The sequence below is a fragment of the Oncorhynchus mykiss genome, chromosome 17 (genome assembly GCF_013265735.2).
Source record: "Oncorhynchus mykiss isolate Arlee chromosome 17, USDA_OmykA_1.1, whole genome shotgun sequence".
Lineage (NCBI taxonomy): Eukaryota > Metazoa > Chordata > Actinopteri > Salmoniformes > Salmonidae > Oncorhynchus > Oncorhynchus mykiss.
The window spans coordinates 8,763,876-8,790,400 of record NC_048581.1 but is presented as its reverse complement, the minus strand read 5'-3'; the positions used below and the strand labels follow the sequence as shown (position 1 = coordinate 8,790,400).

The 26,525-nt window shown below is 45.1% G+C and overlaps 1 protein-coding gene across 2 annotated transcripts; it reads right to left on the bottom strand.

Moving 5' to 3' along the window:
• Positions 1 to 285: 285 nt before the first annotated feature.
• LOC110485368 (retinol dehydrogenase 8-like) lies at positions 286 to 19,832 on the bottom strand. 2 transcript variants are annotated; one of them, XM_036948802.1, is made up of 6 exons: positions 19,335 to 19,811; positions 7,114 to 7,275; positions 3,360 to 3,539; positions 2,604 to 2,697; positions 1,180 to 1,363; positions 286 to 882 (listed from the first exon to the last, which is right to left on the bottom strand). In XM_036948802.1, the coding sequence occupies exons 1-6, from the start codon at positions 19,438 to 19,440 to the stop codon at positions 652 to 654; spliced, it is 957 nt and encodes a 318-aa protein (XP_036804697.1). In that variant the 5' UTR covers positions 19,441 to 19,811; the 3' UTR covers positions 286 to 651. The 2 variants fall into 2 exon arrangements, with proteins under 2 accessions (XP_036804697.1, XP_036804698.1); XM_036948803.1 differs by lacking the exon at positions 3,360 to 3,539 and having other exon boundaries at positions 362 to 882; positions 19,335 to 19,832.
• Positions 19,833 to 26,525: the final 6,693 nt, after the last annotated feature.

Sequence of the window (26,525 nt, the reverse complement as noted above, 5' to 3'; positions counted from 1 at the left end):
TCTTGACCCTCCGTGTGAGTGTGTGTCTTGACCCTCCGTGTGAGTGTGTCTTGACCCTCCATGTGAGTGTGTGTCTTGACCCTCCGTGTGAGTGTGTGTCTTGACCCTCCGTGTGAGTGTGTGTCTTGACTCTCCGTGTGTCTTGACTCTCTGTGTGAGTGTGTGTCTTGACTCTCCGTGTGTGAGTGTGTGTCTTGACTCTCCGTGTGTGAGTGTGTGTCTTGACTCTCCGTGTGTGAGTGTGTGTCTTGACTCTCCGTGTGTGAGTGTGTGTCTTGACCCTCCGTGTGAGTGTGTGTCTTGACCCTCCGTGTGAGTGTGTGTCTTGACTCTCCGTGTGTCTTGACTCTCTGTGTGAGTGTGTGTCTTGACTCTCTGTGTGAGTGTGTGTCTTGACTCTCCGTGTGAGTGTGTGTCTTGACTCTCTGTGTGTGTGTGTCTTGACTCTCCGTGTGAGTGTGTGTCTTGACCCTCCGTGTGTGTTGGGTGAGATGGTTCTGGAGCGCAGACATCCACAGGTCAGGTACTGCATACTAGTGTGTGTGTGTGTCACTGTGTCCCTCCGTGTGCCTATGTGTGTCTATGTGTGTGTTGTCTCTGCATGCTCGTGTGTCTCTCTGTGTGTGTGTGTGTGTGTGTGTGTGTGTGTGTCTAGTTAGGGGAGATGGTCCTGGAGCGTAGACATCCACAGGTCAGGTACTGCATAGCCTTCATGCTAACGTGCATCAGGGGCCCCAGGTTGAACAACATATGGTAGAAGGCGTGCACCGACAGGCCGCCCGTCTCATCTGCATACTTCAGTGCCACGATGGGCGTGTACAGCGGGTTGGTAAGGTTCCGGAACCGTGCAGAACTGCCCTGCTCAATCACCTTCTTAGTACACTACAGGAGAGTGAGAGAGACTAGTTAGTGCACTGCTGGGGGTGGAAGAGAAGGAGAGAGAGACTAGTTGGTGCACTGCTGGGGGAGGAAAGGGAGAGAAAGACAGGTGGAGAGAGAGAGAAAAAAATAGAGGGAGAGAGGAGAGAGAGAGTGGAGAGAGGGTAGTAGAGACAGAGGGAGAGAGTAGAGAGACAGAGGGAGGGAGAGAGAGTGTAGAGAGCTAGCGAGAGTAGAGAGAGAGTAGAGAGAGAGTAGAGAGAGGGTAGGCCAGACACACACTCAAGCAGGTGGACTAACCCTGGCGATGTCATCGGGGGTCTGTCCTAGCGTCTCAAAGATGTCGACGGAGGAGGGCAGGTAGACGTTTTTAAAGTAGTTGACGGTATCGGCATCGGCCCCAGGGAACTCTTTCTGACGGACGTCCTGAATCATCTTAGATTCAAACTCTGTATGGACCGGGCCTGGCTCTATCATAGACATACTAGGAGGAGGGAGAGGGGGGAGAGGAGGGAGAGAAAGAAAGGGAAAGAAAGGGAAGAGGGAGAGGATGAGAAGGAGGGAAAGAGGGACGGAGAGAGAAAAGAAAGAGGGGGAGAGGGGGAGAAGGACAGAAAAGAAAGAGGGGGAGAAGGACAGAAAAGAAAGAGGGGGAGAAGGACAGAAAAGAAAGAGGGGGAGAAGGACAGAAAAGAAAGAGGGGGAGAAGGACAGAAAAGAAAGAGGGGGAGAAGGACAGAAAAGAAAGAGGGGGAGAAGGACAGAAAAGAAAGAGGGGGAGAAGGACAGAAAAGAAAGAGGGGGAGAAGGACAGAAAAGAAAGAAGGGGAGAAGGACAAAAAAGAAAGAAGGGGAGAAGGACAGAAAAGAGAGGGGGAGAAGGACAGAAAAGAAAGGGGGAGAAGGACAGAAAAGAAAGAAGGGGAGAAGGATAGAAAAGAAAGAAGGGGAGAAGGACAGAAAAGAAAGAAGGGGAGAAGGACAGAAAAGAAAGAAGGGGAGAAGGACAGAAAAGAAAGAAGGGGAGAAGGACAGAAAAGAAAGAAGGGGAGAAGGACAGAAAAGAAAGAAGGGGAGAAGGACAGAAAAGAAAGAAGGGGAGAAGGACAGAAAAGAAAGAGGGGGAGAAGGACAGAAAACAAAGAGGGGGAGAAGGACAGAAAAGAAAGAGGGGGAGAAGGACAGAAAAGAAAGAAGGGGAGAAGGATAGAAAAGAAAGAGGGGGAGAAGGATAGAAAAGAAAGAAGGGGAGAAGGACAGAAAAGAAAGAAGGGGAGAAGGACAGAAAAGAAAGAAGGGGAGAAGGATAGAAAAGAAAGAAGGGGAGAAGGACAGAAAAGAAGGGGAGAAGGACAGAAAAGAAAGAGGGGGAGAAGGACAGAAAAGAAAGAAGGGGAGAAGGACAGAAAAGAAAGAGGGGGAGAAGGACAGAAAAGAAAGAAGGGGAGAAGGACAGAAAAGAAAGAAGGGGAGAAGGACAGAAAAGAAAGAAGGGGAGAAGGACAGAAAAGAAAGAAGGGGAGAAGGAGAGAAGAGAAAGAAGGGGAGAAGGATAGAAAAGAAAGAAGGGGAGAAGGAGAGAGAAAAGAAAGGGGAGAAGGAGAGAAGAGAGATCATATTTTTAATCGTATGTTTTAATTGGTCCGTCCCCGACAAAATATAGATATTAAATGTAAAAAATAAAGCCATTAATTTAGGAAAACATCTGTGTTAGAGAGACTCACGTGACGTTAAACTTGAGCAGCTGTACAGCCAGACACTCACAAAACCCTTCCATGGCAAACTTAGAGGCAGCATACACGTCATTAAACACCACACCTGAGATCAGAGAGCACTATTTCACCAGGATCCCCACTACTACCACATATGTTCACAAGCATTATGTACAAAAACACATAAAGAAATGAGTTTCATCCAATTTTCAAATGAACAACAGACATAATAGTCTATGAAACAGGCGATTTTACATTGAATTTCTTCACATGGCTTCACCGTTACATACAAGTCCACCATTATATCATCTTCTCAACCGTTTATGATGTTGTACACGGAACCACTGTCATCCTTCACCGTTACATACAAGTCCACCATTATATCATATTCTCAACCGTTTATGATGTTGTACACGGAACCATTGTCATCCTTCACCATCAAAACGTAGATGTAGACATCACCTTTTCTGTGTATTCATGTCTGGTTCAGCAGATAGGACAGGAGAAAACACTGTCCGACTGTGGCAGAACATTAAAATGGCCGCCACGGCCGCCAGGAGGCGCTTTTGCAATGCCTCCATATCTGAAAATGTTCAGGGCCTCAAACTGTACAAGTGTACCGAGTTTCGTGCTTTAATTAAAAAGTGAACATATCACATTTGCCACATATCGCTTGGACCACTATGATGTGTATCCCCTCCTCTTTTTCACATCAGCCAATCAATCAATCCAATCAATCAATCAATCAATCAAAGCATAGGTCCGTACCCTGTAGTCCCATGACACTGCTGACCACTATGATGTGTCCTCCCTTCCTCTTCTTCATATCTGGCATCACCTCCTTGATCATCCGGATCACACCGAAGAAGTTGGTCTCAAACACACTCTTCATCTCAGCTATACTGATGCTTTCCACCGGTCCCACCAGACCTATACCTGCATTATTAACTAGAGAGAGAGAGGAGGAGGGAGAGGAGAGGTGGGAGGGAGGGAGGGAGGGAGGAGGATGGGAGAAGGAGGGGGGAGAGAGAGAGAGAGGTGGGAGGGAGTGGATGGGAGAAGGAGGGGGGAGAGAGGTGGGAGGGAGTGGAAGAGAGAAGGAGTGGGAGAGAGAGGTGGGAGGGAGGGATGAGAGGTGGGAGGGAGTGGAAGAGAGAAGGAGTGGGAGAGAGGGATGAGAGGGAGAAAGAGGGGGCGAGATACGTGGAAAGGAGAAGGATGGGGTGAGAGGGAGAAGGAGGGGGAGAGAGAGAAAAGAGGTAGAGAGGGGGAGGGTGAAGAGAGAGGAAGGAATAGGGAAACCAGAAGGAAAGAGTGACACCCCTGTTCACATAGGTGATCAGAGCACTCTCGTCTCTTCAGTTGTGTTCCAATAGTCACCACCGGGTGGCAGTATAACCTAAGGCTTTATCCCGGTCTCTCACTACACTGAGTTATAACCAGGCTTTATCCCAGTCTCTCACTACACTGAGTTATGACCAGGCTTTATCCCAGTCTCTCACTACACTGAGTTATAACCAGGCTTTATCCCAGTCTCTCACTACACTGAGTTATAACCAGGCTTTATCCCAGTCTCTCACTACACTGAGTAATAACCAGGCTTTTAGCCCAGTCTCCCACTACACTAACTTATAACCAGGCTTTATCCCAGTCTCTCACTACACTGAGTTATAACCAGGCTTTATCCCAGTCTCTCACTACACTGAGTTATAACCAGGCTTTATCCCAGTCTCTCACTACACTGAGTTATAACCAGGCTTTATCCCAGGCTCTCACTACACTGAGTTATAACCAGGCTTTATCCCAGGCTCTCACTACACTGAGTTATAACCAGGCTTTATCCCAGTCTGTCACTACACTGAGTTATAACCAGGCTTTATCCCAGTCTCTGACCAGGGCCTGTATAGTACATATCAGCCATACTCAACTGGCGGACCGCGGTCCAGAAAGGGGTAAATCCCGACTGCGGGTCCCTACTTTTTAGGAACTCAGTCGGGCTTTCAACTTACTGCTGTTGAGAGTTGTAATAGTAGAATGCACCAGGCTGATGAATCACAATATCCCTTTGCCATCTAGGACCTTTGCCACCTAGGACCTTTGCCACCTAGGACCTTTGCCACCTAGGACCTTTGCCACCTAGGGCCTTTGCCACCTAGGGCCTTTGCCACCTAGGACCTTGGCCACCTAGGACCTTGGCCACCTAGGACCTTGGCCAACTAGGACCTTTGCCACCTAGGACCTTTGCCACCTAGGACCTTTGCCACCTAGGACCTTTGCCACCTAGGACCTTGGCCACCTAGGACCTTTGCCATCTAGGACCTTGGCCACCTAGGACCTTTGCCACCTAGGACCTTGGCCACCTAGGACCTTTGCCACCTAGGACCTTTGCCACCTAGGACCTTTGCCATCTAGGACCTTTGCCATCTAGGACCTTTGCCACCTAGGACCTTGGCCACCTAGGACCTTTGCCACCTAGGACCTTGGCCACCTAGGACCTTTGCCACCTAGGACCTTTGCCACCTCGAACCTTTGCCACCTAGGACCTTTGCCATCTAGGACCTTTGCCACCTAGGACCTTTGCCACCTAGGACCTTTGCCATCTAGGACCTTTGCCATCTAGGACCTTTGCCATCTAGGACCTTTGCCACCTAGGACCTTGGCCATCTAGGACCTTGGCCATCTAGGACCTTGGCCACCTAGGACCTTGGCCAACTAGGACCTTTGCCACCTAGGACCTTTGCCACCTAGGACCTTTGCCACCTAGGACCTTTGCCACCTAGGACCTTTGCCACCTAGGACCTTTGCCATCTAGGACCTTGGCCACCTAGGACCTTTGCCACCTAGGACCTTGGCCACCTAGGACCTTTGCCACCTAGGACCTTTGCCATCTAGGACCTTTGCCATCTAGGACCTTTGCCACCTAGGACCTTCGCCACCTAGGACCTTTGCCACCTAGGACCTTTGCCACCTCGAACCTTTGCCACCTAGGACCTTTGCCATCTAGGACCTTTGCCACCTAGGACCTTTGCCACCTAGGACCTTTGCCATCTAGGACCTTTGCCATCTAGGACCTTTGCCATCTAGGACCTTTGCCACCTAGGACCTTGGCCATCTAGGACCTTGGCCATCTAGGACCTTTGCCACCTAGGACCTTTGCCATCTAGGACCTTTGCCACCTAGGACCTTTGCCACCTAGGACCTTTGCCATCTAGGACCTTTGCCACCTAGGACATTTGCCACCTAGGACCTTTGCCACCTAGGAAATGTGTGTTCCCGAACCTTCTCAAATAGTAGGTAGTTGCAGTGGATACTCACAGTCAGTGGTGGATAAAGTACCCAGTTGTCATGCTTGAGTAAAAGTAAAGATACCTTAATAGAAAGTAAAAGTCACCCAGTAAAATACTACTTGAGTAAAAGTCTAAAAGTATTTGGTTTTAAATATACTTAAGTATCAAAAGTAAATGTAATTGCTCAAATATACTACCGTATCAAACGTAAAAGTATAAATAATTTCAAATTCCTTATATTAAGCAAACCAGATGGGACCATTTATTTTTTCTTTACAGATAGCCAGGGGCCAGGGGCACACTCCGACACTCCACCACTCAAACATAACTTACAAACAAAACGTGTGTTTAGTGAGTCAGCCAGATCAGAGGCAGTAGGGATGACCATGTTCTCTGTTTAGTGAGTCAGCCAGATCAGAGGCAGTAGGGATGACCATGTTCTCTTGATAACTGGGTGAATTAGACAATTTTCCTGTCCTGCTAAGCATTCAACATGTAACGAGTACTTTTGGGTGTCAGGGAAAATGTAAGGAGTAAAAAATACATTATTTTCTTTGGTAATGAAGTAAAAGTTGTGAAACATATGAATAATAAAGTAAAGTACAGATACCCCAAAAAACTACTTAAGTAGTACTTTAAAGTATTTATACTTATTAAGTACTTTACACCACTGAGTAGTTGAGTACCCCTGGTATACATCAAGCATCTAAGGAGCGATGATCTAGGATAAATGTTGCCTTCTAGAACACAATGAATAAGACTACATTGACAGGAGGGGGACCTGATCCTAGATCAGAACTCCTAGTCTGAGACGCTTCATACATATGGCCCCTGAACTGAGGTCAGTTTTACTCTGGCCTCTCCAGTCTCTCAATGAACTATGATCTGAACTGAGGTCAGTTTTACTGTGGCCTCTCCAGTCTCTCAATGAACTATGATCTGAACTGAGGTCAGTTTTGCATGGTTTATCCATAATGGTTAAAGTCAGGATGGAGGGAGATGTGTGTTGTATAGTTGAGAACCTACGACAGTACATAGTATTTTATACCTTGACAGTGTCCTAGATGGCACCTAGATGGCACCTAGATGGCTCTGGTTTATAGATTTTGGTTTTGACAGAAGTGTTGCCTTGCGTCATAAAAACAAAGGTTGTTTCCTTCCTGAGAACGTAGAGAATAGGGTGCCATTTGGGACGCCTTCAGAGAAGTCCAAAGATCACAAAGGTTGTTCCTTACTGAGTACGTCCACATGTCTGTCCTTGATTCCGTCGATACACTGTTTGACTGACTCGTCCGTACACACGTCCAACACAGCTAGAGAGAGGCTCTTCCCGTACGCATCACCTGCTGCCTCCACCAGCTTGTCTTTACGCTTCAGGTCTCGCATGGTGGCAATGACTGGAGAGAGAGGAGAGGGGAGAGAGAGGGTGGGAGAGGAGAGAGGGGAGGGGAGAGAGAGGGTGGGAGAGGAGAGAGGGGAGGGGAGAGAGGGGGTGGGAGGGAGAGAGGGGAGGGGGTGGGAGGGAGAGAGAGAGAGGGGAGGGGGTGGGAGAGAGAGAGGAGAGGGGGTGGGAGAGAGGAGAGAGGAGAGGGGGTGGGAGAGAGAGAGGGGAGAGGGGGTGAGAAAGGAGAGAGGGAGAGAGAGGGGAGAGAGAGAGGAGAGGGGGTGGGAGAGAGAGATTGAGAGAGAGAGAGAGAGAGAGAGAGAGAGAGAGAATAGGGTCAAACAGAGTTCACTGGATTAAACCTGATAATGAGTAAACAGAAATTACACTGTGTGTGTGTGTGTGTGTGTGTGTGTGTCTCTGTGTGTGTTTGAGCACGTAAGTGTGTGTAATACATTGGTGTTAGACAGAAGTTACAAACCCTGCATGTAAGTGCATGTTTGAGTATGGAATGTTTATATTATTTGTGTGAGTGTGGGTGGGTGGGGTTTTCTATTGTGTGTGTGGAATGTGTATGTTGAGCGGTGAGGAGGTGAGGAGAGGAAAGAGCGGGGGGGAAACCACATTCTATAAGACATTATGATAATAATAATAATCATATTCCCAAAGGACTGAATTTACTTTCTAGCTGGCTATTGTTAATCTTTGTAGCTATTTCTCACCTCTCTCCCCTCCTTCCTTCCCCCTCCCCCTCCTCCTCCCTCCCCCTTTCCTTCCTTCTCCCTCCCCCTCCTCCTTCCTTCCCCCTCCCCCTCCTCCTCCCTCCCCCTCCTCCTTCCTTACCCCTCCTCCTCCCTCCCCCTTTCCTTCCTTCTCCCTCCCCCTTTCCTTCCTTCTCCCTCCCCCTCTCCTTCCTTCTCCCTCCCCCTCTCCTTCCTTCTCCCTCCTCCTCTCCTTCCTTCTCCCTCCTCCTCTCCTTCCTTCTCCCTCCTCCTCTCCTTCCTTCTCCCTCCTCCTCTCCTTCCTTCTCCCTCCTCCTCTCCTTCCTTCTCCCTTTCCCCTCCCCTGCTTTATGGAGACCTTCCCCTTCTCCCCTCCCCTGCTTTATGGAGACCTTCCCCCTCTCCCCCTCTCCTTCTTCATGGAGACCTTCCCCCTCTCCCCTCTCCTTCTTCATGGAGACCTTCCCACTCTCCCCCTCTCCTTCTTCATGGAGACCTTCCCCCTCTCCTTCTTCATGGAGACCTTCCCCCTCTCCTTCTTTATGGAGACCTTCCCCCTCTCCCCCTCTCCTTCTTCATGGAGACCTTCCCCCTCTCCCCTCTCCTTCTTTATGGAGACCTTCCCCCTCTCCCCCTCTCCTTCTTCATGGAGACCTTCCCCCTCTCCCCTCTCCTTCTTTATGGAGACCTTCCCCCTCTCCCCTCCCCTTCTTTATGGAGACCTTCCCCCTCTCCTTCTTCATGGAGACCTTCCCCCTCTCCTTCTTCATGGAGACCTTCCCCCTCTCCTTCTTCATGGAGACCTTCTCCCTCCCCCTCTCCTTCTTTATGGAGACCTTCCCCCTCTCCCTCTTTATGGAGACCTTCCCCCTCTCCCCTCCCCTTCTTTATGGAGACCTTCCCCCTCTCCCTCTTTATGGAGACCTTCCCCCTCTCCCCTCCCCTTCTTTATGGACACCTTCCCCCTCTCCCCTCCCCTTCTTTATGGAGACCTTCCCCCTCTCCCTCTTTATGGAGACCCTCCCCCTCTCCCTCTTCATGGAGACCTTCCCCCTCTCCCTCTTTATGGAGACCTTCCCCCTCTCCCTCTTTATGGAGACCTTCCCCCTCTCCCTCTTTATGGAGACCTTCCCCCTCTCCCTCTTTATGGAGACCTTCCCCCTCTCCCTCTTTATGGAGACCTTCCCCCTCTCCCTCTTTATGGAGACCTTCCCCCTCTCCCTCTTTATGGAGACCTTCCCCCTCTCCCTCTTTATGGAGACCTTCCCCCTCTCCCTCTTTATGGAGACCTTCCCCCTCTCCCTCTTTATGGAGACCTTCCCCCTCTCCCTCTTTATGGAGACCTTCCCCCCCTCTCTCTTTATGGAGACCTTCCCCCTCTCCCTCTTTATGGAGACCTTCCCCCTCTCCCTCTTTATGGAGACCTTCCCCCTCTCCCCCTCTCCTTCTTTATGGAGACCTTCCCCCTCCCCTCCCCTTCTTTATGGAGACCTTTTCCAGGTCGGTCTCTACCTGTAGCACATTATGCTGTTCATATTCAGGGAGAAGGTAATAGGCAGGTAGCCTTAAGGTTAGAGAGAAGGAAGGAGGATGAGTTGATGTCCAAGGACCGTTTAGCTACATCAAATTATGGCGATCCTTTTATTCACCATCTGTATACAAGGTCAAACCTAAATGATCCCAACCCCTCTGAAAGACACAAAAAGATGTTACATTTTAATTTGACTAGTTTCTCACGACAGAAAAACAATCCTGCAGCAACAGGACATTTTAATTATTATGTGGATTCTGATTAATAGACATGTTTGTAGGGGTTGATACATTCAGAGATTTTACAGTGGAAATTACAAACTTTAGAAGCCCCCCAAAAATATCAAATTAAGAATTTTCTGCTGTGCAGGAAAATCCTCTGCGAAAACAGAGTGATCAAATTAAGATAGGACACCTGTATACAGGTTGGAGAGGTTAGAGCAGGGGGCTGCCACACTGGGCGCCCGTGGAGCAGTTGTGGGGGTTTTAAGTGCCTTGCACAACGACAGGCAATGGCATCTAGGATTTGATTCCAGCAACTCCCGGGTCTCGTCAGACCCCGGGATTCGAACCGGCAGTACCTGCCGCCCCGTATAACTAAATCACTGTCAGTTAACTATCTGATGGACCGCTCAGTATCATCCCAGGGGCCAGCGCCAGTCCACGGACCACAGGTTGCGTACCGCTGGTCGACATTTAAATGTGTGTACCACATGGCTCTGAGTATCCTATAATATCCTATACTACTATATACATAACAAATAACCCTGTACAGGTTAATATATCCCACATGGTTCTGAGTATCCTATATTACTATTTACATAACAATTAGCCCTGTACAGGTTAATATATACCACATGGTTCTGAGTATCCTGTACTATCCTATATTACTATATACATAACAATTAGCCCTGTACTGTCACGTTCTGACCTTTATTTCCTTTGTTTTGTATTTAGTTAGTATGGTCAGGGCGTGAGTTGGGTGGGAAGTCTGTTTGATTTTCTATGATTTGGGATTTGTATGTTTCGGCCTAGTATGGTTCTCAATCAGAGACAGGTGTCATTAGTTGTCTCTGATTGAGAACCATACTTAGGTAGCCTGGGTTTCACTGTTTGTTTGTGGGTGATTGTCTATGTTAGTGGCTTGTGTTCAGCACAGGTCTATTTTGTAGCTTCACGGTCGTCATTGGTTTATTGGTTTTGTATAGTGTTGCAGTGTTCAGTGTTCTCTTTATTAAAATTCACTATGAACACATACCACGCCGCATTTTGGTCCTCTGATCCTTCTCGCCTCTCCTCTTCAGATGAAGAGGAGGAAGACCGTGACATATACAGGTTAATATATACCACATGGTTCTGAGTATCCTATAATATCCTATACTACTATATACATAACAATTAGCCCTATACAGGTTAATATATACCACATTGTTCTGAGTATCCTATACTACTATATACATCTATATGTCCCTACCTTATACCACGTGGTTCTGAGTATCCTGTACTATCCTATACTACTCTATACATCTATATGTACCTTATACCACATGGTTCTGAGTATCCTGTACTATCCTATACTACTATATACATAACAATTAGCCCTGTACAGGTTAATATATACCACATGGTTCGGAGTATCCTATACGATCCTATACTACTCTATACATAACAATTAACCCTGTACAGGTTAATATATACCACATGGTTCTGAGTATCCTATACTACTATATACAGTGCCTTGCGAAAGTATTCGGCCCCCTTGAACTTTGCGACCTTTTGCCACATTTCAGGCTTCAAACATAAAGATATAAAACTGTATTTTTTTGTGAAGAATCAACAACAAGTGGGACACAATCATGAAGTGGAACAACATTTATTGGATATTTCAAACTTTTTTAACAAATCAAAAACTGAAAAATTGGGCGTGCAAAATTATTCAGCCCCCTTAAGTTAATACTTTGTAGCGCCACCTTTTGCTGCGATTACAGCTGTAAGTCGCTTGGGGTATGTCTCTATCAGTTTTGCACATCGAGAGACTGACATTTTTTCCCATTCCTCCTTGCAAAACAGCTCGAGCTCAGTGAGGTTGGATGGAGAGCATTTGTGAACAGCAGTTTTCAGTTCTTTCCACAGATTCTCGATTGGATTCAGGTCTGGACTTTGACTTGGCCATTCTAACACCTGGATATGTTTATTTTTGAACCATTCCATTGTAGATTTTGCTTTATGTTTTGGATCATTGTCTTGTTGGAAGACAAATCTCCGTCCCAGTCTCAGGTCTTTTGCAGACTCCATCAGGTTTTCTTCCAGAATGGTCCTGTATTTGGCTCCATCCATCTTCCCATCAATTTTAACCATCTTCCCTGTCCCTGCTGAAGAAAAGCAGGCCCAAACCATGATGCTGCCACCACCATGTTTGACAGTGGGGATGGTGTGTTCAGCTGTGTTGCTTTTACGCCAAACATAACGTTTTGCATTGTTGCCAAAAAGTTCAATTTTGGTTTCATCTGACCAGAGCACCTTCTTCCACATGTTTGGTGTGTCTCCCAGGTGGCTTGTGGCAAACTTTAAACTACACTTTTTATGGATATCTTTAAGAAATGGCTTTCTTCTTGCCACTCTTCCATAAAGGCCAGATTTGTGCAATATACGACTGATTGTTGTCCTATGGACAGAGTCTCCCACCTCAGCTATAGATCTCTGCAGTTCATCCAGAGTGATCATGGGCCTCTTGGCTGCATCTCTGATCAGTCTTCTCCTTGTATGAGCTGAAAGTTTAGAGGGACGGCCAGGTCTTGGTAGATTTGCAGTGGTCTGATACTCCTTCCATTTCAATATTATCGCTTGCACAGTGCTCCTTGGGATGTTTAAAGCTTGGGAAATCTTTTTGTATCCAAATCCGGCTTTAAACTTCTTTACAACAGTATCTCGGACCTGCCTGGTGTGTTCCTTGTTCTTCATGACGCTCTCTGCACTTGTAACGGACATCTGAGACTATCACAGTGCAGGTGCATTTATACGGAGACTTGATTACACACAGGTGGATTGTATTTATCATCATTAGTCATTTAGGTCAACATTGGATCATTCAGAGATCCTCACTGAACTTCTGGAGAAAGTTTGCTGCACTGAAAGTAAAGGGGCTGAATAATTTTGCACGCCCAATTTTTCAGTTTTTGATTTGTTAAAAAAGTTTGAAATATCCAATACATGTCGTTCCACTTCATGATTGTGTCCCACTTGTTGTTGATTATTCACAAAAAAATACAGTTTTATATCTTTATGTTTGAAGCCTGAAATGTGGCAAAAGGTCGCAAAGTTCAAGGGGGCTGAATACTTACGCAAGGCACTGTACATAACAATTAGCCCTATACAGGTTAATATATACCACATGGTTCTGGGTATCGCACACCTGATTCCACTAATGAAAGGTTTAATGATGTGTTGATCAGCGGGATTCAACTGAATAGTGTTAAGGATTAAAACATGAACATGTTCGCCCCTCAGAACCAGGATTAAAACCCACTGTGTTGTACTGTTCTATAGACAGCAGCCAGACGGCCCTGAACTACCTGTCCCTCACGTGTCTGCTGTCTGATTTAGCCCTGGCACTGTGGGCTGATCTTATTATGGGGCTAGCTTAGCGTTAGCACTCACCCGACAGCACCAAGAATACCCATCCCACCCCACCCTCTGGCTCGCCCGCGGCCCAGGATGAGGCCTCTAAGTGGGGCAGTAAGCGGCCCAGGCAGGGCCCCTCCTGGAGGTTTAGGTATTATCCACCAGGTATTAGGACACTGAGAGCAGTGGTAATGCTACTACTCCTTACTGATTGGTCTCAGGTTAAGCAGGGATGAGACATAATAACCATGATGTGTAACTTACACACACACACTCTTACATACACACTCTTACATACACAGAGCCTTACATAGCCCAGACTGCAGACACACTCTTACGTACACACTCTTACGTACACACTCTTACGCACACACTCTTACGCACACACTCTTACGCACACACTCTTACGCACACACTCTTACATACACAGAGCCTTACATAGCCCATACTGCAGACAGACAATCATGTAACCATGCTATGTGTTATAACCTGCTATGTAGTTGATGTATGTTGTTTACCAGTGTTATAACCTGCTATGTAAGTGATGTGTGTTGTGTACCAGTGTTATAACCTAAGTGATGTATGTTATAGAGGTTGACTGATTAATCAGAATGACCGATTTGGCAGATGTTTTTTGTTTTACACCTTTATTTAACCAGTCAGTTAAGAACACATTCTTATTTACAATGACGGTCTACCGAGAAACAGAGGGTTAACTGCCTTGTTCAGGGGCAGAACGACAGATTTTTACCTTGTCAGCTCGGGGATTCAATCTTGCAACCTTACGGTTAACTAGTCCAACACTCTACCCACCTGCCTTACATTGCATTCCACGAGCCTGTTACGCGAATGCAGTAAGCCAAGGTAAGTTGCTAGCTAGCATTATACTTATCTTATAAAGAACAATCAATCAATCATAATCACTAGTTAACTACACATGGTTGATGATATTACTAGTTTCCCTAGCGTGTCCTGTGTTGTATATAATCGATGTGGTGCGTATCGTTGTTCCAATGTGTACCTAACCATAAACATCAATGCCTTTCTTAAAATCAATAATATATTTTTAAACCTGCATATTTAGCTAAAGTAAATCCAGGTTAGCAGGCAATATTAACCAGGTGAAATTGTGTCACTTCTCTTGCGTTCATTGCACACAGAGTCAGGGTATATGCAACAGTTTGGGCCGCCTGGCTCGTTGCGAACTAATTTGCTAGAATTGTACGTAATCATGACATAACATTGAAGGTTGTGCAATGTAACAGGAATATTTAGACTGGATGCCACCCGTTAGATAAAATAAGGAAAGGTTCCGTATTTCACTGAAAGAATAAACGTTTTGTTTTCGAGATGATAGTTTCCGGATTGGACCATATTAATGACCTAAGGCTCGTATTTCTGTGTGTTATTATGTTACAATTAAGTCTATGATTTGATAGAGCAGTCTGACTGAGTGGTGGTAGGTAGCAGCAGGCTCATAAGCATTCATTCAAACAGCAATTTCATGCGTTTTGCCAGCAGCTCTTCGCAGTGCTTCAAGCATTGCGCTGTTTATGACTTCAAGCCAATCAACTCCCGAGATTAGGCTGGTGTAACCGATGTGAAATGACTAGCTAGTTAGCGGGGGGCGAGCTAATAGCGTTTCAATCGTCACTCGCTCTGAGACTTGAAGTAGTTGTTCCCCTTGCTCTGCAAGGGCCGCGGCTTTTGTGGAGCGATGGGTAACGCTCCTTCGAGGGTGGCTGTTGTCGATGTGTTCCTGGTTCGAGCCCAGGTAGGGGCGAGGAGAGGGACGGAAGCTATACTGTTACACTGGCAATACTAAAGTACCTATAAGAACATCCAATAGTCAAAGGTTTGTGAAATACAAATGGTATAGAGAGAAATAGTCCTATAATTCCTATAATAACTACAACCTAAAATGTCTTACCTGGGAATATTGAAGACACATGTTAAAAGGAACCACCAGCTTTCATATGTTCTCATGTTCTGAGCAAGGAACTTAAACGTTAGCTTTCTTACATGGCACATATTGCACTTTTACTTTCTTCTCCAAAACTTTGTTTTTGCATTATTTAAACCACATTTAAAGTTTCAATATTTATTTGAGGCTAAATTGATTTTATTGATGTATTATATTAAGTTTTAATAAGTGTTCATTCAGTATCGTTGTAATTGTCATTATTACAAATAAAAAATAAAAATTGGCCGATTAATCGGTATCGGCTTTTTTGGTCCTCCAATAATCGGTATTGGCGTTGAAAAATCATAATCAGTCTACCTCTAGTATGTTGTGTACCTGTGTTATAACCTGCTATGTAAGTGATGTATGTTGTTTACCAGTGTTATAACCTGCTATGTAAGTGACGTATGTTGTTTACCAGTGTTATAACCTGCTATGTAGTTGATGTATGTTGTGTACCAGTGTTATAACCTGCTATGTAAGTGATGTATGTTGTGTACCAGTGTTATAACCTGCTATGTAAGTGACGTATGTTGTTTACCAGTATTATAACCTGCTATGTAGTTGATGTATGTTGTGTACCAGTGTTATAACCTGCTATGTAGTTGATGTATGTTGTTTACCAGTGATATAACCTGCTATGTAGTTGATGTGTGTTGTGTACCAGTGTTATAACCTGCTATGTAGTTGATGTGTGTTGTGTATGTGAGTCTTTAGCAGGGGTTGGAGTAAAGCAGAACATTGCCACACACAGACACTCCCAGAAGGTTAAGAGTGTACAAAGCTGTCATCAAGGCAACGGGTGGCTAACTTGAACAATCTCAAACAGAAAATATATTTTGATTTGTTTAACACTTTTTTGGTTACTACATGATTCCATGTGTTATTTCATAGTTTTGATGTCTTCACTATTATTCTACAATGTAGAACATAGTAAAAATAAAGAAAAACCCTGGAATGAGGAGGTGTGTCCAAACTGTGGACTGGTACTGTACATACACAGACAATCATGTAACCCTGCTGTGTAAGTGTTGGAACCTGCTGTGTAAGTGTTGGAACCTGCTGTGTAAGTGTTGGAACCTGCTGTGTTAAAACCTGCTGTGTAAGTGTTGGAACCTGCTGTGTAAGTGTTGGAACCTGCTGTGTAAGTGTTGGAACCTGCTGTGTAAGTGTTGGAACCTGATGTGTTGAAACCTGCTGTGTAAGTGTTGAAACCTGCTGTGTAAGTGCTGAAACCTGCTGTGTAAGTGTTGGAACCTGCTGTGTAAGTGTTGGAACCTGCTGTGTAAGTGTTGGAACCTGCTGTGTAAGTGTTGGAACCTGCTGTGTAAGTGTTGAAACCTGCTGTGTAAGTGTTGAAACCTGCTGTGTAAGTGCTGAAACCTGCTGTGTAAGTATTGGAACCTGCTGTGTAAGTGTTGGAACCTGATGTGTTGAAACCTGCTGTGTAAGTGTTGAAACCTGCTGTGTAAGTGCTGAAACCTGCTGTGTAAGTATTGGAACCTGCTGTGTAAGTGTTGAAACCTGCTGTGTAAGTGTTGAAACCTGCTGTGTAAGTGCTGAAACCTGCTGTGTAAGTATTGGAACCTGCTGTGTAAGTGTTGGAACCTGATGTGTTGAAACCTGCTGTGTAAGTGTTGAAACCTGCTGTGTAAGTGCTGAAACCTGCTGTGTAAGTGTTGGAACCTGCTGTGTAAGTGTTGGAACCTGCTGTGTAAGTGTTGGAACCTGCTGTGTAAGTGTTGGAACCTGCTGTGTAAGTGTTGAAACCTGCTGTGTAAGTGTTGGAACCTGCTGTGTAAGTGTTGAAACCTGCTGTGTAAGTGTTGAAACCTGCTGTGTAAGTGTTGGAACCTGCTGTGTAAGTGTTGGAACTTGCTGTGTAAGTGTTGGAACCTGCTGTGTAAGTGTTGGAACCTGCTGTGTTGAAACCTGCTGTATAAGTGTTGGAACCTGCTGTGTAAGTGCTGAAACCTGCTGTGTAAGTGTTGGAACCTGCTGTGTAAGTGCTGAAACCTGCTGTGTAAGTGTTGGAACCTGCTGTGTAAGTGCTGAAACCTGCTGTGTAAGTGCTGAAACCTGCTGTGTAAGTATTGGAACCTGCTGTGTAAGTGTTGAAACCTGCTGTGTTGAAACCTGCTGTGTAAGTGTTGGAACTTGCTGTGTAAGTGTTAACCTGCTGTGTAAGTGCTGAAACCTGCTGTGTAAGTGTTGGAACCTGCTGTGTAAGTGCTGAAACCTGCTGTGTAAGTGTTGGAACCTGCTGTGTAAGTGCTGAAACCTGCTGTGTAAGTGTTGGAACCTGCTGTGTAAGTGTTGGAACCTGCTGTGTAAGTGTTGGAACCTGCTGTGTTGAAACCTGCTGTGTAAGTTCTGAAACCTGCTGTGTAAGTGCTGAAGCCTGCTGTGTAAGTGCTGAAACCTGCTGTGTAAGTGCTGAAACCTGCTGTGTAAGTGCTGAAACCTGCTGTGTAAGTGTTGGAACCTGCTGTGTAAGTGTTGGAACCTGCTGTGTAAGTGTTGGAACCTGCTGTGTAAGTGTTGGAACCTGCTGTGTAAGTGCTGAAACCTGCTGTGTTAGTGTCACATGGCACCCTATTCCCTACATAGTGCACCTTATTCCCTACATAGTGCACCTTATTCCCTACATAGTGCACCCTATTCCCTACATAGTGCACCCTATTCCCTACATAGTGCACCCTATTCCCTACATAGTGCACCCTATTCCCTACATAGTGCACCCTATTCCCTACATAGTGCACCCTATTCCCTACATAGTGCACCCTATTCCCTACATAGTGCACCCTATTCCCTACATAGTGCACCCTATTCCCTACATAGTGCACCCTATTCCCTACATAGTGCACCCTATTCCCTACATAGTCCACCCTATTCCCTACATAGTGCACCCTATTCCCTACATAGTGCACCCTATTCCCTACATAGTGCACCCTATTCCCTACATAGTGCACCCTATTCCCTACATAGTGCACCCTATTCCCTACATAGTGTACCCTATTCCCTACATAGTGCACCCTATTCCCTACATAGTGCACCCTATTCCCTACATAGTGCACCCTATTCCCTACATAGTGCACCCTATTCCCTACATAGTGCACCCTATTCCCTACATAGTGCACCCTATTCCCTACATAGTGCACCCTATTCCCTACATAGTGTACCCTATTCCCTACATAGTGCACTACTTTTAACCATAAATCATGTTTTTTATGGAGATAAATCATAGACTACAGGTTTTTATAACCCAATATATCGGACTATTTGGACTTAACCTACTAACAGCATCGTCACCATTAGGCTGTTGTACACCAGACACACACACACACACATTTGTCTGTGTTACAGCCTGAATTCAAAATGGGTTCAATCTTTTTTTTTCCTCGCTCTCACCCATTTACACACAATACGCCACAGTCACAAAGTGAAAACATGTTTTGAGAAAAATGTTGCATATTTATCAAAAATTAAATACAGAAACATCTAATTGACATAATTATTCTCACCCCTGATCAACACTTTGTCGAAGCATCTTTGGCAGTGATTACAGCTGTGAGTGTTTCTGGGTAAATCTCTAAGAGCTTTCCATGCCTGGATTGTGCCACATTTGCACATTGTTATTTTCTAAATTCTTCAAGGGCTGTCAAATTGGTTTATGATCATTGCTAGGCAACCATTTTCAGGTCTTGCCATAGGTTTAAGTGGAAACTGTGATTCAGCCACTCAGCATCATTCCCTGTCTTCTTGGGAAACAAATCCAGTGTAGATTTGGCCTTGGCTATCGGTTATGGTCCTGCTGAAAGGTGAATTAATTTGTGGTTGAATCTGTGTTTGAAATTCACTGCTCGACTGAGGGACTTTACAGGCAATGAGGGATTTATTTCAAAAATCATGATAAACACTATTCTAGCACACAGAGTGGGTCCATGCAACTTATTATGTGACTTGTTAAGCACATTTTTACTCCTGAACTTATTTAGGATGTAACAAAGGGACTGAACACTTATTGACCCAAGACACTTTAGCTTTTCACTTTTTTGTATTAATTTGTAACAATTTAAAAATACATAATTCCACTTTGACACTATGGGATATTGTGTGTAGGCCAGTGACCAAACATCTAAACGGTATACATTTTAAATGCAGGCTGTAACACATGAGAAACAAGTCAAAGGGTGTGTGAATACTTCCTGAAGGCCCTGGAGGTTACTCTCTTACCGTGATAGCGCTGTTTCTCGTCCTTAGCGAGCATCACCGCCATCCTCAGTCCGATCCCGGAGGAGCAACCGGTGATTAGTACCGCTTTTTGTCCTGGGTTCGCCATGGCTCTCCTAACGTTTTCCCCTTAACGGTTCAAACAACTAACGTCGTTTCTCTTCTCTCTCCAGTTGGCACATCGGGAATGAGCAAGCAGCAGCGCGAGCAAGATGACAGGGGCTTTGCGTTGAGAGCCCCTGTAAGCGGATAACACGCACACAAACACACACCGCGCTCCAGAGTCACATGGACAGCACAGACCTGCGCGAAGATTATCTAACGCGTAGGCTTCACTGTCGGTTGGTCACCTGGTGTAGCCTCCCCGCCTCATCCATTGGGCTCGGTAGAACAGTAATGACTAGGCCAGGGACGGGGACCTCCCCCGGGACCCCCCTCCCGTCTGTTGTTTACGGTTGCGAGTTAGAATAGTAGAGTACACAAGGTACAAAATAAGAATTTGTTCTTAACTGACTTGCCTGGTTAAATAAAGGTAAAAAAAAAAAAAAAAATCTGTTGCACATTAGCAGTTTTTCTCGTTATTTCAATCACTGATAGTCACTCCGTTAGCCCATGTCAGCGAGCATTTTTTGGCTGCTAGACTAATTTACCAAGCTATCTAAACTTGTAGTAATCATGGCCAAATTACCGCCTCGGGACTCCCCCATTGATTTTGTTAGTCAATTTCACTCAGATATTACAGTAACAACTGTAAACATCTCTCTCTATCCTATGGCAACATGTTTCGAATTTCAGAAAACTTGCTTTAAACTCACAGCATTTTCTCTACACCCCATTGCAAAATGTGTAGAATTACAACAAAATAACTTGGGGGACGGGTGGGGGTTAATGGCGGGCCCTCATGATGAGTTCAGATTATTTGAGGCCAGCCTCATCATAGTTGCCCATGTCTGGACTAGGCTACGTATCATTGGTAAGGGACAACTAACGGTAAGGGAAAACTAACAACAGGTGCTACTCTGGTGGATAAAGAACGGGTGTTTCTCATCATGTATACCACCCTGCTTCAAGCACGCACATTGGAGAACAGAAGAGTCGACGTATGAGTCCCAATTAAAGTATACGAAACGGAGCATGCGCTTCTCGCATGCATTCTCCGATTGTGCATATTTTGAAGCATGCATGATGCAAGTATTAACGGAAAGTATGACGCGAAATATGACGCAAACATGTAAAAAAACAAAATGAAAAATTTCATGAAATCAATTGCGGCCATTATGTGAGCTGAAGCAAGTGAAATACACTCCGACTTCAGAATGAAATGTTGCCTCGTCACATCTCATGAGTTAGTTATCTTGTTATCTTGATAAGTTAATACATACACGCTGTGTTAATTTTGGCATGTTTACCTGCATATGTACTGTAGATAGCAAGCCCATAATACGTCAACAGTGATGTGAAGTACTTTTAACTAAAAATACTTTAAAGTACTACTTAATAAGTCATTTTTTTTGTGTATCTGTATGTTACTTTACTATTTATATTATTGCCAACTTTGACTTTTACTTCACTACATTCCTAAAGAAAATAATATACTTTTTACTCCACACATTTTCCCTGACACCCAAAAGTACTCGTTACATTTTGACAGGAAAATGGTCCAATTCACTCAGTTATCAAGAGAACATCTGTGGTCGTCCCTACTGCCTCTGATCTGGCGGACTAAACACAAACAATTTGTTTGTAAATTATGTCTGAGTGTTGGAGTGTGCCGTTGGTTATCCGTCAATAAAAACAAAACATCTCAAATAAATGGTTAGTTTATGGGCTTGTAAGTCAGCATTTCACTGTAAGGTCTACACTTGTTGTATTCGGCATTTCACTGTAAGGTCTCTACACTTGTTGTATTCGGCGCACATGACAAATACAATTTGATTTGATTTGAAATGTGCCGTCTGGTTTGCTTAATATAAGGAATTTTAAATTATTTATACTTTTACTTTTACTTTTGATACTTAAGTATATTTTAGCAATTACATATACTTTGATACTTAAGTCAATTTAAAAACAAATACTTTTTAACTTTTACTCCAGTAGTATGTTACTGGGTGACTTTTACTTGAGTCATTTTCTATTAAGGTATCTTTACTTTTACTCAAGTATGACAATTGAGTACTTTTTCTACCACTGTAAGTCAATAGGGCTAATTGGCTAGCTACTAGTACTGTTAGCTAGCCAGATAGCCACAAAGAATTGTTAGCTAGCTACTAGTACTGTTAGCTAGCCAGATAGCCACACAGAATTGTTAGCTAGCTACTAGTACTGTACTAGCTAGCCAGATAGCCACACAGAATTGTTAGCTAGCTACTAGTACTGTTAGCTAGCCAGATAGCCACACAGAATTGTTAGCTAGCTACCCACGAAGAATTGAAATATATCTAGTATAATATTTGTTTTAGGTAATTGTAGCCTGTTTAACTAGCTGGCTAGCTAGATTATTATGATTCACACATCTAGCTGATAATTATGAAGTAAAATGTTTGCTTTGTTGCCGTTGTTCTCGCTGGAGGTTTCAGTGAATGAGGAGGGGAAGCACAAGGTAATACAGTAGGGGAGGTGCGAGTACTTCTCAAATGTTTTGCTTTATGCATTCCCCACACTCTCGTCCTCACAAGAACGTACTCAAGATCGGAGAATGCACACGTACTGTAGCATGAGAGTAGTACGGTAGTATGCATATTTAGAAACACCCTGAGTTTACAGAACAGTATGCTGCCTACACTATGAAACACCCTGAGTTTACAGAACAGTATGCTGTCTACACTATGAAACACCCTGAGTTTACAGAACAGTATGCTGCCTACACTATGAAACACCCTGAGTTTACAGAACAGTATGCTGCCTACACTATGAAACACCCTGAGTTTACAGAACATTATGCTCCCTACACTATGAAACACCCTGAGTTTACAGAACAGTATGCTGCCTACACTATGAAACACCCTGAGTTTACAGAACAGTATGCTGCCTACACTATGAAACACACTGAGTTTACAGAACAGTATGCTGCCTACACTATGAAACACCCTGAGTTTACAGAACAGTATGCTGCCTACACTATGAAACACCCTGAGTTTACAGAACAGTATGCTGCCTACACTATGAAACACCCTGAGTTTACAGAACAGTATGCTGCCTACACTATGAAACACCCTGAGTTTACAGAACAGTATGCTGCCTACACTATGAAACACCCTGAGTTTACAGAACAGTATGCTGCCTACACTATGAAACACCCTGAGTTTACAGAACAGTAAGCTCCCTACACTATGAAACACCCTGAGTTAGTATACAGAACAGTATGCTCCCTACACTATGAAACACACTGAGTTTACAGAACAGTATGCTGCCTACACTATGAAACACCCTGAGTTTACAGAACAGTATGCTGCCTACACTATGAAACACCCTGAGTTTACAGAACAGTATGCTCCCTACACTATGAAACACACTGAGTTTACAGAACAGTATGCTCCCTACACTATGAAACACACTGAGTTTACAGAACCGTATGCTGCCTGCACTAATACATTGTATTTTTGTCCTCCCCAGTTTTATCATTGAAATGTGATACTGCCTCCGAGCATTCGGGCAGGCTGTTTGGAGTGTTTATCCGACTGGATAAATAATAATAATAATAATTATGTCCCCCCCCCACTTATAAAACCAAAGTTGTGCCCCTGGGTTACTGTTTAATGATGTAATATATTAATATGTTGGCCTAGGTTGAACATTTAGGCATTGCTTTTCTGGCTGTTTTTATTTTTTTACCTGAATGTATATTGTGTTTTTAATGAATTTGAACCTGGTACTTTTTCAGACCACTTTTATTAATCACTTTCAGATCTTTATATTAGACGAAAACTGCTCAGACACCTCTTACAGTATCTCCAGTTGATCCTTGTAGTGAAGCTGAGGTGAAAGGATTGATGTTTGGCGCCACCTTGTGGCCTAGGTATCTCATTACAGAGGAAAACAGAAAGTCAAAGTAAGACACTCAATAATGACTAGATGGTCTTGTCTCTGTCCTAACAATGGGAGTTGTTGTCCCAAAGGCGGGAAGGCTGGCGATCTGCTTATCATGGATAGATTTTGACGAGAGTAAACCCTCTCGCTTTGCCTCTTCCTCTCTGTTTATGTCTAGAGCGATGTCAGAATTACAGATATGACGTCATCGTTTTAGAACTAGGCCTACGGGACCACAGTTTTCAAAACAACCAATCAACACAATCAACTTTATCCCATTTTTTTTATATTGCCAGCGTCTTGGGATCATGTAGGCCTAAACTGTGCTCATGCAGATAGTAGCTTATAACAAGATACGACAAATTTAGCAAACGAGACATAAGTGCATGGAGGCGGCCATCTTGCATGGCCACCATTGATTTGGATTCAATCGATTGAAATGTAGTTTATTTCTATACATATTTCATTGACAAGACGAATATGCACACACACACACACACACACACACACACACACACTGAAAACGTCCTACCTGAGGGAGGAGGGCAGGGCACCTTGGAACTATATCTACAGCAGGGAAAGGGGTAAAGTGTGTGTCACCTGGATACCTGCTGGGTCCTGGATACCTGCTGGGTCCTGGTACCTGCTGGGTCCTTCCTGGATACCTGCTGGGTCCTGATACCTGCTGGGTCCTGGATACCTGCTGGGTCCTGGTACCTGCTGGGTCCTTCCTGGATACCTGCTGGGTCCTGGATACCTGCTGGGTCCTGATACCTGCTGGGTCCTGATACCTGCTGGGTCCTGGATACCTGCTGGGTCCTGGTACCTGCTGGGTCCTTCCTGGATACCTGTTGGGTCCTGATACCTGCTGGGTCCTTCCTGGATACCTGCTGGGTCCTTCCTGGATACCTGCTGGGTCCTTCCTGGATACCTGCTGGGTCCTGGATACCTGCTGGGTCCTTCCTGGATACCTGCTGGGTCCTTCCTGGATACCTGCTGGGTCCTGGATACCTGCTGGGTCCTTCCTGGATACCTGCTGGGTCCTGGATACCTGCTGGGTCCTTCCTGGATACCTGCTGGGTCCTTCCTGGATACATGCTGGGTCCTGGATACCTGCTGGGTCCTTCCTGGATACCTGCTGGGTCCTTCCTGGATACCTGCTGGGTCCTTCCTGGATACCTGCTGGGTCCTGGATACCTGCTGGGTCCTTCCTGGATTCCTGCTGGGTCCTTCCTGGATACCTGCTGGATCCTGGATACCTGCTGGGTCCTGGATACCTGCTGGGTCCTGGATACCTGCTGGGTCCTTCCTGGATTCCTGCTGGGTCCTTCCTGGATACCTGCTGGATCCTGGATACCTGCTGGGTCCTGGAAACCTGCTGGATCCTGGATACCTGTTGGGTCCTTCCTGGATACCTGCTGGGTCCTGGATACCTGCTGGGTCCTTCCTGGATACCTGCTGGGTCCTGGACATACACAGACAGACAGACAGACAGACAGGCAGACAGACATCTGCAGAGGAGGAAAATAAAGAGAGAATATAACATTTGATGATATGAGCTCCAAAAAATAATCAGTGTACATTTACTAAAGCATTGAGAAACAATCAAAACCAACTCACAGGTCTCAATGTCAGCTTTAGACAGTTTGCCAGCCTGGAAGTGAATCCTGAGTTAAGAACAGGTGTGCCACATTAGAGAGGTTATCTTGTTCCCATATAAGGGAACCCAAGTCTCCTGTAATCCACATGACTATGGAAGCACACAGAGTTAAAGCCCTAGGCATTAGAAGACTCAGTTCACTGAGTTTAATCCAAGGCATTGACTAGCTCAAATCTTTAGGTATCTAATGTGTGGTTATTCATACTATTCACTAGTTCCATTACAAGAGGAAGGAGAAAGACGGACGAGGTGGAGGAGAGGAGGAAAACTAGAGGAGAGAGAGAGGGATGTAAGGTAGGAGAGAGAGAGAGGGAGGACAACTAGAGGAGAGAGAGGGGGATGAAAGGTAGGAGAGAGAGAGAGAGGGAGGACAACTAGAGGAGAGAGAGAGGGATGAAAGGTAGGAGAGAGAGAGGGAGGACAACTAGAGGAGAGAGAGAGGGATGAAAGGTAGGAGAGAGAGAGCGAGGACAACTACAGGAGAGAGAGAGAGGGATGAAAGGTAGGAGAGGAGATGAAAGGTAGGAGAGAGAGAGGCAGGACACCTAGAGGAGAGAGAGGAATGAAAGGTAGGAGAGAGAGATGAAAGGCAGGAGAGAGAGATGGGAAGGATTTATTTCAGACACCTGACAAGGCCCTCATCCCCGTCATTCGCAAGAGAAAGAGACGGAGGCATTGTGGACGAAGGACCGGGTGCCTTGTAAGGATCCATAGCTGAGTGGGTAATCTACCTTTACCATCGGTCCTATTAACCAACGGAAAATCAATCAAAACTAAAATAGACAAACTACGATCACGTATATCCTACCAAACGGACAGTAAAAACTGTAATATCTTATGTTTCACCGAGTCGTGGCTGAAAGACGACATAAACAACATACGGCTGGCGGGTTTAAATTTTTTTATTTTCTTCGAGATAGAACAGCGGCCTCCGCTAAAGACAAGGGTTGGTGGTCTATGTATATTTGTAAATAACAGCTGATGCACGAAATCTAAGGATGTCTCAAGGATTTGCTCGCCTGAGGTAGAGTATCTCATCATAAGATCATCTGTATTTTTCGTAGCTGTCTATATACCACCACCGTAGCGATGCTGGCACTAGAAGGCACTCAATGAGCTGTATAAGGCAATAAGCAAACATGAAAACACTCAGTGAGCTGTATACGGCCATAAGCAAACAGGAAAACACTCAGTGAGCTGTATACGGCCATAAACAAACAGGAAAACTCTCATCCAGGGACTTTAATGAACCATGGATTACAGGCAGCGTCCGCACTGAGCTAAAGGGTAAAGCCAGAAACTAATAAGAAATCCCACTATGCCCTAAGACGACTCATCAAACGACTCATCAAACAAAGCGTCAACACAGGACTAAGATTGAATTATACAACACCGGCTCCGACGCTGGTCGGATGTGGCAGTGCTTGCAAACTATTACAGACTACAAAGCGAAGCACAGCCGCGGGCTGTTCAGTGACACGAGCCTACCAGACGAGCTAAATTACTTC

Excerpts from the sequence above, each read along its gene's own strand:
- LOC110485368 (XM_036948802.1), bottom strand. The coding sequence starts at position 19,440 with ATGGCGAACCCAGGACAAAAAGCGGTACTAATCACCGGTTGCTCCTCC. Across the intron at positions 7,276-19,334 it reads CGAGAAACAGCGCTATCACG|TCATTGCCACCATGCGAGAC; the intron begins GTAAGAGAGTAA and ends CTCTCTCTCCAG. Across the intron at positions 2,698-3,359 it reads CAGTGTCATGGGACTACAGG|GTGTGGTGTTTAATGACGTG; the intron begins GTACGGACCTAT and ends CTCTGATCTCAG.